This window comes from Oxyura jamaicensis, chromosome 2, assembly GCF_011077185.1.
Source record: "Oxyura jamaicensis isolate SHBP4307 breed ruddy duck chromosome 2, BPBGC_Ojam_1.0, whole genome shotgun sequence".
Classification (NCBI taxonomy): Eukaryota; Metazoa; Chordata; class Aves; order Anseriformes; family Anatidae; genus Oxyura; species Oxyura jamaicensis.
This window is the reverse complement of record NC_048894.1, coordinates 144,425,799-144,438,381: the sequence shown is the minus strand read 5'-3', so window position 1 is coordinate 144,438,381 and position 12,583 is coordinate 144,425,799. Positions and strand designations below refer to the sequence as shown.

The following is a 12,583-nucleotide window of genomic DNA, read 5'->3' as shown; positions in this document are numbered from 1 at the left end:
GCTCTGTCCACTTCTCGTGCAGAAAAGATTTTCCATTCACAGCAGAATGGCACACAGTTGCTCCTGTGAGAGGACCTGTGTCATGTGCACAGAGGGATGTTTGTGTGGGAAGTAATTAGAAATCAGCATGAGTTAGAAATGATACGGGGATTTAAGAGACTGGCAGCCAGGCTGGCTTTTCCTGCTGATCAGCTGTGTGGCAATGCTACTAAAAATGACACAGGATAAAGACTAGTGATTTTTTTTTCCTGTTAGTGCGATTGCTTTATTGTGTTTCACTGGTACAAGGACAGATACTTGAATACACAAGTGAGGACGCTGGGTGTTGCCGCTTTATTATTTATTTAAGTTTGAGATTCTCAAACATCTCGAAAGAAAACAGATGGCAGGCTTTATGGGAAAGGCCTTCACAGGGAGAAAAACCTTTTAGCTTTTTCATGTGGTATTGATTTGGATGAGATCAGAACTATCACAACGGTAACTGGTTTGTGCGCATTGTCTTTTTCGTTGGCCTCAGATTCCTTGAAACAACTTGAAAGAAAATAGCTAGTCCCTAACTTTGTGTTCCAGTACATGTGTGACTCTTCTGTTTCATAAAAAATGCTTGTAAATGAGAGAAGTCTGACAATAATCACACAAGATGTGACTGACTGTTCTCAGAGCAGCTCTTCTTTATCTAACCCTTACACCCTTGACTTTGGCTGTGTTCTTGGAAGGTTTTCCAAGCATTTTTGAGCAAGGTTTTAGGTCCCTCTGGTATTGAGAGGGAACTTTATATTCAATGCAGAAACAAATGTCTCTTTTTCTTGGTTTTGAGTGGGACAGTTAGGATTGCCTTTAATCCTTTTAAAAATCTAAGTCTAGCTCAAGCTGCAAAGCATAAGTTGAAGGGACTGCCAACCAACTTTACTGTAATAAAAATCTTTCCATATGTATTTTTACCAAACTCCTTTCAAACCAAATGCTGATGAGCCTTCTGCAAACTACCCCAATCATCCCTTTCCTCATATCACCAATATTTGTTTGGTGGGATCCCAGGGTGGCAATCTCATATCACCTTCCCAGTCCTCTGAGATTTGAGTTATTAATCTAGGTACAAGAGAAAAATAATACATAAATGAACAGGTATAAGAAACTATTGTCAGCATTTAACATCTTGTGACTCATACAGTCCCATTCATTTTTTTAAAGTGCAGGCTCCTAAAGACATTTAGCTACATGGTAATCTCTCTTCCTCTTTATTAAGCTATACGTTTAACCCTCTTGGACATACAGTCTTAAAAGTATCACCTGCATGTACCTTAAAGGCTCAGAACAGATGGAAAATAAAAAAGGAATCCACACTGGTTGCTAGTTTTAACCTCACTGAGCTACCCCTAGAACTTTAAGGTGCTTGACTCCCAATTTTCCAAGCTTTGTGTTGACAGTACTGAAATGGTAGGTAAGTGAAATGCACAAATACATGCAAAAGGTTCAGCTTACCACATGGTTATGACCACTCCATATTGCATCTCAGTATAAATGCATGCACCTACACCTATTCTTTCTGTAACTTGAAAAGGTTTGATATGTAAAGGGCAAGCTTGAAAATGTTAATGTAATGCTGTGATGCTCTAGACTCCCTTTAACAGGAACCATTAAAATGTGCATAATTATAGGGCAAAATGTCAAGCAGTCAGTTTAATTTACCGATGAATACATAGAATTAATGTTTTGCAACAGTTCCAAGATTTTGAATTATGAATTAGTGGCAAGGTAATGTTTTGTTCTGTTGACATTTTTTGAAACAGTTTTGGTATTCATTTGGCCTATGCCTCTGTCTGCAGGTGGATTTTGCCTTTACAGTTTGGCAGAGTTTTCCAGAGAGAATTGTAGGGTACCCTGCTCGCAGTCACTTCTGGGACAACACTAAGGAGAGGTGGGGCTATACCTCCAAGTGGACTAATGACTATTCCATGGTATTGACAGGAGCTGCTATTTACCACAAGTAAGAATCCAAAGCATCTGCTGTCCTCCTTCTGCATGAAACAAAGTGGGGGGAGAGGGGGATGAAGAACACTCTTCCGGGGAGGGGAAAAATTGAAAGATAATAAATGGGTCTACTTTTTATGGGGTAATAATTTAAGTTCTTGGTTTAGCTCTGGGGATCTGGTAATCATTATTGCGCTTGTTGGGTCTCTTTGAAGTCACTTGTATTTTGAGGCAGTCGGACTGCTCTTTTTAACATCAGGAATTACACACTTCAAAGGGTTCCCGAATTCATTAAGCGGCTCGGCTGAATGGCCTGTAGCATAGCAGAAAGGAGGTTATTCCAGACCAGCTCTGGGTATGTGTTGGCTGACAGCTGCAGTCTGCAAAGTCTTCTGGCTACTCTAAAAATGTAGCAGAGTGGACACATCACAGATCCGCATACTGGGGAAAACCCCTGTTGTTAGAACTTCCGCAGACCAAAGGCCTTTCTAGATTTTAGGAGAAAGGCATCATATTCTGCAGTACCTAATCCCCAGCAAAGAAGACTGTAGGGGATGATATAGGCCCAAAGGAGAATAATTTGAACAATGAGGACAGTAGCAGGCTATTTTAACAGTTTTCTCTGACTGAACAGTTTTGAAAGAAGAAATAGAAGATAAACACATTGGTATTAGCTATCCCAATATAGCAATGAGGGTGCTCTCATTCTTACTTCTTCATTATCTTAACGCTTAGGTCTGTATTATTTCTTTTAACATTTAAAAAAAAACTTATATTTTGTTTTGTTATTAGTGCTGTTTACTATTTTGATGAGATACTGATTAGTTCTCCCTTCTTGTTGGAGGATGAGACAGAAGAAAGGATCTGGTGTATCCAGAATTGAGGACAAAATTTCTGTCTCAGCTGAGAGTTCATAATCCCTGAAAGCCCAGTGACTTGTCTTAATAACCCTTCTGTTGCTTTCCAGATATTATCACTACCTGTACACTCATTACCTGCCTGCCAGCCTAAAGAATATGGTGGACCAACTGGCCAATTGTGAGGACATTCTAATGAATTTTTTGGTGTCAGCTGTGACAAAATTGCCTCCAATCAAAGTAACACAGAAAAAACAGTATAAGGAGACCATGATGGGACAGGTATGTATCCACAGCATATCTTAGCTGTTGGGATGTATTGACAATATAACATTTTGAATTTCAAATTAGGCTTACAGAATGAATAGCGTTCTGTCTATTTTTTGCAGTTTTTAGCTATAAGTAGACTATAGATTTGCTTATTATAATGACAGGAAGTCCAGAGGGAGAAATGGCAAACATCTACTATAGATGACAACTTGTCTTCGTAATTTCTCACACTATGTTGTTATTCACAGTGATCTCACAGTCACAGAACTGATGATGCTGATGACTGACTTTTAGTTAAACTCCATTTTTCTAATTAAATATTCTAGACCTAAGACTTCATGGAATCCTAGAAACAGAATTAAATTCTCAAAAGGTTTTATGTTTTTAATTATTAAAAATGAATATATAATGTACCAGGCCATCGCTATACCATTTTCAAGTATATACTGCGATTCAAGCACTGACATTAGACTGTCACAACAGAGGTAATTCATGATTTTTAAACTGTTGTTTTTTTTTTTGTTTTGTTTTGTTTTTCCCACAAGAAACATTTTGTCCCATGGTGACACCATCACTCACTATCAGCCATGAAACGTGTGCTTTGGGGCCTCTTCCAGCTCCTGGATAAGTATTCTATTGTGGCAGAAATAGGTATACCTTCTAGTAACAGGTATACGTGTTAACTTGGGGCCACACCTGCTCCTCCCTTGTGTGAGCAAGTGATGAGAGTAATAAAAAGTCCTGTAAGACCTTCAAGTCCTAAGCCATCTTCTATCTGTGCTGCCACAGTGTCTGTGATCAGTACTACCAGGATTACTAGGGGAAGGAGGAGACAGGAGAAAATATGAGCCCTCTATATTCCCCTCACATTTTCTATTAGCATTACCTGGATCTTTGAGTGGGGAGTAGCCATACCAGTTTGTAGACTCCCTTATCTGTACACCGCTGCATTTTCATCTCATGTATAGGACGTATTCAGCAGTTCAGACTCATCTGGGTACCTGGGAGACTTTATGTGAACAATAAGGTGTCATCCAGAAAGTGCCTGTAGCTTCCAGTTTGAGATTCACCCTTCCACAGGGATGTGCTTTGGCTGTTTGGCAAAGTCTGAACATTCATTTTTCTTTTTTTAGTGAGGATGGCTTGAGTCAGCTATGAACTATAACTCTCTAAAAGACAAGTTGTTCCTGCAGCTTTTGGAAATGTAACGGAATACATTCATAATTCCTTGAAAGACAAATAAAAAATTAACATAACCTCCGTGTTGTGACAGAGATTAATAGTCATATGGAAATTCACTGCTAATGGACAGAATGTCTGCTATAATCCTCTAGCAACAAGCTTTTGCTTGCTCTTTAGTGCCTGTGTATAGTCAAGAGTCTGTAATCAATGCACATTATAAGCTACCACTTGAGCTAAACTGGACAGGCCTTGGATAAAGATCAAATCTTATACAACAGTCATTTGGCAGTTGCCTGATTTTATCAGTTTCTTCACATTTTAATTAGCACACTTTGAGCTTATGAATTTAGATTTGTTTTTAAACAAATGTGGGAACATAAGTGCCATAGAGATGCATGAGAAGTGACACAAAACAAAACAGCAGTTTCACAGCATTCATGGTTTCTCCTCATGGTTCTGTTGTGCTCATACACATAGTCCAGGTACAGATAGAGAGTGATAACTGCTTTAAAGCTCTTAGGGCTTCTTTTCTCAGAGATGTTCATTTTCAATGGACTTTTATAGGAATTAGAGCTGCCCTCAACTTTGGAAAATCAGTCCTCAGGGTTTCGCATATATACGACTTGTGGTGACTTCTACTGAGCTCAGTTAGAAGCTAGTTGAAATTTGTATAAATTTCTGCAGGTCTGGACTGCAAAAAATGTGGGTTTGACCTGACAAAACTATTTTCAGTGTATTCTTCTATGGCTGAGGTCCATGGGCAGCAGCTTCTCTGTAGGATGTGCACATCCAGTGGAAAACAGCAGCCATCTTTCCTTTCCTGTTGGTTTTTAATGGCTTGTTCTCTCTCCTAAATAGCTTGAGGGTTTAAAAATAAAGAGAGAGAGATGGGGTGAGATAGCATGCTGGCAGGCTCTGGAAGGCCTGCCTCGGGGTGTTATGCTCTGGGTGAGACCAGCACACAGTCGGACTCAGGTCGCCGTGCTGTGCTGCCCTCAGTGGTGTTTTGAATGCTGGCGTGTCCAGCCTGCCATCAACAGCTACCACCACAGATGGGGCGTCCTTCCCCTATCTTGAAACCCCTCACAGAGCAGACTTCATCCTCTGTGGCTGCCACGGAGCCGGGCGCTATCAAGCCCTGGTGACAGCACCCCACAGCATGGTGTCCGCCTGGCCGTGGCGCCCGCCATTTTGTTTCCTCACAGCCGCCGCCTAACTTCTGCTCTCCTCTCCACACAGACGTCCCGGGCCTCGCGTTGGGCCGACCCTGACCACTTCGCCCAGCGGCAGAGCTGCATGAACACTTTCGCCAGCTGGTTTGGCTATATGCCGCTGATCCACTCTCAGATGAGGCTCGACCCTGTCCTCTTTAAAGACCAGGTCTCCATCCTGAGAAAGAAGTACCGAGACATTGAACGACTCTGAGGAGCGCTGCCGAGGGGGCCGAGCCACCCCCAGCCCCGCGCAGCCGTCGGCGCCTGGAGCCAGACTGTGCCGCGGCACGGCCGTACCCAAAAACGGCGAGCGGCGCTCGGGGGCGCGCGGCTCCGGACTGCTTCACCCGCCTGGCAGGCTTCTGTTGCTCACGACTAGGTTGTGTACAGTTTCATTATGGAACATTAAATAATTATTTTTGAAATGATTGCTATGCAGGTTTAAACTTTTTTAATGATCAAAAAAAAAACTATTAAAAACAGAGTTCTTTCTTTAATCAAAATTGTGTTGGTTGTGAATATTTCAAAGCTGCCATTTCTTTCTTTCATGCGTTTGATTGTCATTGCAATTTTCATTCATTTTCCCCTGCACAGTTAAACGCTTGAATCTCACAGGGAGAAAATGCAGCAGTTTCAGAAATGAATTGAGCACAAGCAGGACAGAAATGAAGTATTATGTTTCTCCTTTACTGCTGACTTTTTAATATTTTGTTTCTCCATTTTCCGCAAGCCGGTAGAGGCCAGTATGGCAAAACTCCTTGGGATGGATGGAAAACTGGAGAGCCCACAGTGAGCGATGCGCGAGCGTAGATCCTGCTGGCGGGGGGCCTGTGTTGGAACACACCCGGCCCTGCTCTGAGCGGGCAGAAAAACATCCCTGCCGAGGAGCAGGCCGCCGGTGCTTGCTGCTTCTGGCAGCAGAGCCTCATTCCTTGTGGCCCTGCCAGTGGGCGAGTGTGGCACGGCCGGCGTGGGGCACACGCAGCCTGCCGGAGCCATTGCTGTCGAGGGAGTGCTGCTGCCTGGCCACAGCAGCCGAGCCTCTAGAAATAGCTTTGTGTTGAGGGCAAGAGGGATGCTGGCAAAAAAAGGAAGCATGTTAGAGCTTGCAACACAGGAATTTGGCCTGTAACAAAGTGTTTTAAATGCAATCAGATCACAGGATTCTCTTCTTATTTTTTGGTGCAAATAAGTGGAGAAATTCCCTCCTGGAGTTCTGACACCTGAAGTAAAGTGCGTTGTCAGATACCGGTGCTGGAAGCAGTGGGTTGGTTCTCCCAGACTTGCTTGAGGCAGGGTAACTTGGGCAAAAACCTGCCCTGGAAATACCAGTGTTGCTCACGCTCCAAAATGGTTTTATCATTTCAGATGGAAGTATTTTTTAAGTGGAAGTATTCCAGTTGTTTACTTCTTTGTACTGCTTTGCTTATTTATGTGCTTCTTTAAATTGAAGAATGAAAACGGAAGTGGTGATCTGGGTCAGGAAGGTGCTGTTATGATTTGCTAAGACAATAAGCACTTTAAAAACATTTCAAAATCTCACATTTTTATGAGGTGCGTTGGGGCGTTCTGTAACAATAGCCACCCTGTGAGCTCTGCTGGAGTCACAGCAAGAGGGCGTAGCGTCGTGCCCACACACCACGGACCAGTAAGCCTTTCTATACCTCATTACTTTGCATCCAGGCTGTCCAGTACCAGGGGTGAAGAGTAGCTGGAGAAACAGGAAGGATGGACGAGAATTAAGTTTCATTCAGGCTCAAGCAGTGACTTACTACACAGTTTTAAGCAACTCCCATGAGGCATGCCTCAGATCCTTGTTTGTAAAATAATCGTTATTGGTATTAGAGGGAATGCCATAAAGCCTAAACAATTTTTTCTTGAGATGGCAAGATCAAGATCCCTAACCTGAAAGTTGCTTTAAAACTGCAAGGTGCATATTACTAAATGTTTGTATGCAATTTGGCATGTGAAGACTTGCAAAGAGGGGTTCGCTTTGCATATGTATTGCAGAGCACAGCGAGTTAGGGCAGGAACATCAGGTTCCTGACATTTTCTGTTAAATCTGAACCAAATCTTTAAAGGAATCTGCCAAAACATGTGTGAGACTGCAGCCAGTGACTAACTGCTGCTGAAAGGAAGAGGTGCCACTTTCCCCTGCTCCCCACCCCTGGCCGTGCAGTCTCACCAGATGCTCCCTGTGAGCCCATCTAACTAAAGTCGCAGAAAACTGACCATTTGTTCCATTTTTAATGCCATTTTAGAGGGTCAGTATGTGGAGAGAGGCAAGAGTAGAGGTAGATGGAGATGGGGAGCAGGTTATCCTCCTGTCTCTCTATGGTGAGCTGCTCCTTCAGCTCCCCACATCCCATAAAGCAGCTCCTGTGCCATTTTGTCCTCGTGTGAATCATGCAGCTCTTCAGGGACTGGAGTACATCTGAGACAGTTTTTGGAGCTTGTGTCAGACACTGGACGAGGTGGGCAGGGGTTGCGCTTTGCTCATGGCCTGGTCTGTGGGCAGGTGTGCGGATGTGCCCACGGGAGCGTCTGCAGCTCGGGGAAGTAGCTACTGGTCTAGGGGGAACAGGGAGAGGGAAAGAGGATCCTACAAAAAACAACCATTGTAATTCTGCTTGTCTTCTAGTTAGTGCCATCTGGGGGCACATGGGTTGGATTTTGAGTAACAGGGGAGCAGCCAACCTGTTTGCGAGTGCAGCGAGAAAGGCCAGGCCTTTAAGCTGTCTGACATTCCGTTACCATCACTGTCTGGGGTGGCTGAAAGAGACCGTGCTAAAGCTCGCTCTGAACGCGGTTCGAGATCCTTTCTGTTTACAGATCGCTAATTAAACAAGAAACAATGGCAGGGTTAGCTCCAGAAGGGATCAGGATAGTTAGGCACATTCCTCTTTGCAGTAGGTTACCCGGGCATGACCGTCTCTGTAGGAAGGAATGCGTCTCGCGGCCGGTAGGATAATGGCCATAGGTCTGTGTCCGTGGCCTGGGCACCCACGGACGGAGCTGGACGCAGATGCAGCGTAGAGACTCGGCGTGTTACACTCTCTGTGGATGCTATCAGCAGGTGTTCCTGCGGACCCTAGGCGTGCTTCCAAGTCTCCTGTGCGTGTCTGTGTCGGATAGAGCCGTGTTGTTCCTGTAGTGAGTGAAATCACCCTTTTATCACAACCTACGTGCGAGTTAATGGTTCTTTGTCCTTTCCTCCCCCCCCCCCCCCTTAATTCAGATGGTGCTGAAACAAGGTTCACTCCTTGTTGCTCCTTTTGTATTTTTTATTATAATTTCTTTTTTCTTATTTTATTTTATTTTTCATTAACAGCAGGCTATGTTAGCCTTTACTTTACAGGTACTTGAATGCCTGATGACTTGACTGAGTGTTATGCATGTGGCCTTTTGTAAAGGTTACTGACCTTAATTTAATCAGGGGTGAGATGGATGGATGAATGTGAACAGATCCATGCCATTAAAACAGAGTAAAAATAGGGATTAGAGTCTGGGAGAAATGATGAATTTTTAATTGAATTTATTAAAATGGAAAAAAAAAAAAAAAAAGAAAAAGAAAGAAAGAAACCCTTCCCAGTTATAATTTGAATGAGATCTATTGCTGGAGGAGGGGTTCACAATGAGAAAAATGAGACACAAAACCAGGGGCAAATTTCCAAGATAGAAAGTGCAGTCCCTTGGGCCTGTACAAGATTTTATTTGTCCTCTTTCTATGTTGTGAAAAACTCAAGTTATCACCGTAACTTTTTCCAAAGGTGAATGTTTAAGCTATGCTACAATTTCATAATGAACACAGTGCTAATGCATGGCTATCGAGCGCTTTGATCTTTTCCATTTGAAAACACCATGGATTTGATCGCCTTCAGATTTCAATTTCTTTCATAGCAAGCAACTTTGACAAAGGAATTAATCTTTCACCAATGAGCGCCTTTTAAGATAGCTCATTTACCAAAAAATGTCATTTCAAGAACGGAAGTAATCATTTGACATTGAAACAATAAAAAACAGTGTGAAGTAGACTAGTTTTATTTCTTAATTCTTTAAGTTCCCAGTGTAAGATACAGTGTCTTTCTCTCTCTCCCCCCATATCCCAAATAAGAGGCTACTCGGTGTTTGTCATAACACCTGTACTGATGGACAGCAATTTTATTAATTCCCCCCGTTAAACGTGCTCTTACAGCACGGGGGGGATTGGTGTTTGGTCTTTTTTCCAGGCTGACTCAGAAATACAGAAATTTTGAGGTGTCATCCTGACAGGGCCATTTCCATGGGCTTTAGTGGGATCTGGCAGGGATGGGCCTGTGGTCTCCTGCCCCACACAGGCCTTAGCTGGTGTCTGCTGGAAACAAAACTGCATCTTCCAAAGTTGTGTACATCTCACCCTTGTTTAAAACCAAGTCAAGCTGGCCTTTATACCACTATTCTAACTGTCTTCACACACATTTTTAAAGTTGGAGTTAAATTAGGGGGGTTAGTGGGAATCATCAGAGGCTTTGGGATGCCCCCTCCCACCTTTTCATGATTTTTTTAGCGACTCTTTCTCAGTGGGTTAGTGATGATCCAATGGGCCCTGCGGCCTTGTACATAATCCTGTATATTTATTTTGAGAGACGATATGTATAGTGTTTGGATGATGAGAATGGAAACATGAAATGGGAATTCTTAGGTGGGAAACTGTAAAGCAAAAAAAAAAGCAAACAGAAATACAATCTTATTTTGTATAAAATGTACATTTTTGAGAAAAATTTTCTAATGCATTACCAATGTTTTCATAGTGCTGCCACATCTTTTTTAAAGTGTTTCTCCCTCTTTGTTTGACTATTGAAACATGGTGCAATTAAACCTAAAGCAAGTGTGTGAGTGAGAGAAAAAGAGAGAATGAGAAATTAAAAAGCCATAGAATTTGGTTTATTTCATTAACCTGTATAACATCATAGGTTTACCATCTAAAATAGGTTGTTTTTATAGATAGTGTCACCAAAGACTTTTTTTCTTCAGATTTATTTTGAAAAGTTGTTAATAAAGGACGTACATTTCTGCTGCAGTGTGTTTTTATTTTTAAGGTAAAATAACAATTGTTGCTTGTACTATTGAAAATGCAAATTTGGGAGCATGAGTGCCTTGTATCTCAAGTTCAGGGTAATTAAATGAATGGCTCTTTCTCCTCAGCTTGAACCAAGCAAACTCTATGTGTATATCTTACAAGTCTGCTACATGGATACCATAAACCGTGTAGCATCTATGCCCAGTCCAGTAACATTGACAGGTGTTTACTGTCTTACCCGAGGGCAGACAAAACTCGGTCTGTGTCACTTAAGTATGGTGGGACAGTCTCCCTGTGTTGTGGCACAGTAATTGGTAGATAACATTGACTTTTAATAGGAGTCACTATGAATTCATATGTACAGAAATGCTCCACCAGCCTGGAGGCCTTGAGAGGCTGATCCCTGAAGGCCGAGAATATAATAATTTATTGAGACATATTTATTGTTCGAGGGGTTTCAGAAGCTCATCACAGTCACTGGGGATTACATTCATCCCACCTAACTTTAGATACCTACAAAACACTCCTGGCTGTCTGAGCTGGACCTCACTGTTTCCTTGTGTAGTCAATGGACAGGACAAAATATTTCTGGGGGTTATCTTCCTCACCTGCTTTGGACATGGACTTTTACAGGAAATAAATTGCATCTCATGTGTACTGCCTTTTCTGCGCTGACAGTACAAGCACACTCATTGCAGACCCTGCAGCGTAGGTACCAGCATCTGGTCTGATGAATCCCATACTGGGAAAGTTCCTGATAACATCACTGGCCTAGAAATTTAAGGGATTTGTCAGTGGTTTGTTCTGATCAGAGATGTCCAGGGCTGGCCTTATCCCTTCTGGGGTTCAGACTATCAGAGCATGGAGAGGTCCTTAAATCCTGTCTACTCTTCTGGTTTTCTTAGTCAGGACAGGTTCCTCCAAAACAGAGGATGATACACTGATGGTATTGGCTATGGGCTTCTCCCCTTCAGAAAATAAAAGGAAAAAAATGTTACCCTGAAAACAGTCCCAGAACAGCATTCTTACGCCTTCAACACTTGGCTTGTGGCCATGTTATCTATACAAAACAACTTGGGGTGGAATTAATTCGATTAAATACAGAAAGCTACAACTGCAGGAGCTACAAGGAGGCGGTTGTCTATGTTAGCAAGTAGCATGGGCTAGTTGGTGTAGAGCTGTAGCCTGAAACCTGACCTCCAGACTACACACATCTGGGAGGGCGTGATTCAGAAATGGAGAGGGGTGCATTTGATGTGCTTTGGCATCTTCCAGTTTAGTTTCACCTGAAAAGGATCCAGTTTGTGTGCTCCAGCGCTTCTCCATGATGTGAACCAAAATGAGGTAAGTGGAAAAAAATGGGATAATCCCTTCAGAAGGGCAAACCTGAGCTGAACCAAGCCACTGCTATAGATGTGCACCCCTAGCAGCTATGTAGTCACTGGAGATCAAATGCAAAACAAGTCAGGTGAAATGGTCCCTCAGAGAATTTGTGCCTACTTCATCTCTGTATAGATGTATACATCAGCCTGTCAGAGGAGGACGAGCTTCATTGGTGATCTCTGCATTGTATTGGCGAGGTGAGGGGCATCCCACGGTGTGTCAGCTTTGCATGCTAACCTACCACACTGGGAATGAAAACATAGCTGGAATAAATCAAAGCCAGGCCAGGGAAGTCCCTGGGACTTTGCTTACTTGCTCAAACTGAGGATCTGGCCCAAAATATATAGTGCGTAATCAATTCAACTCCAAACGCACTTTTGACTGTAGGGCTATTTTGAAAAATCTCGCTGAAACTCATTGTGCTGTCACTTGAATGGAGATAAGAGAGTTGGCACTGATCAACGTCTTATTTTATTTTCTCTTTTAAATGTTTAGCAAAGAGAAAAGGAGCAGGTCCCTGCTTTCCCTTTCTAAAGCTATTAGCTAATTGCATCCACAATGTTATCAGAGAGAAACAGATTTTGCTCAAGATTTTGAGCAGTGTGGCGGTGACATTACAGTAGCTGCATGATGAGCTGTATTCCACA

At 42.7% G+C, this 12,583-nt stretch overlaps 1 protein-coding gene across 1 annotated transcript in view; it reads left to right on the top strand.

Moving 5' to 3' along the window:
- The window catches only part of EXT1 (exostosin glycosyltransferase 1), a 166,229-nt gene extending 160,232 nt beyond the window's left edge, over positions 1-5,997 (top strand). Inside the window, exons 9-11 of the mRNA XM_035317356.1 lie at positions 1,827-1,987; positions 2,939-3,110; positions 5,520-5,997. Coding sequence (XP_035173247.1) covers positions 1,827-1,987; positions 2,939-3,110; positions 5,520-5,705 — 519 coding nt within the window. The 3' untranslated portion in view covers positions 5,706-5,997. The remainder of the gene's footprint in view (positions 1-1,826; positions 1,988-2,938; positions 3,111-5,519) is intronic.
- Positions 5,998-12,583: the final 6,586 nt, after the last annotated feature.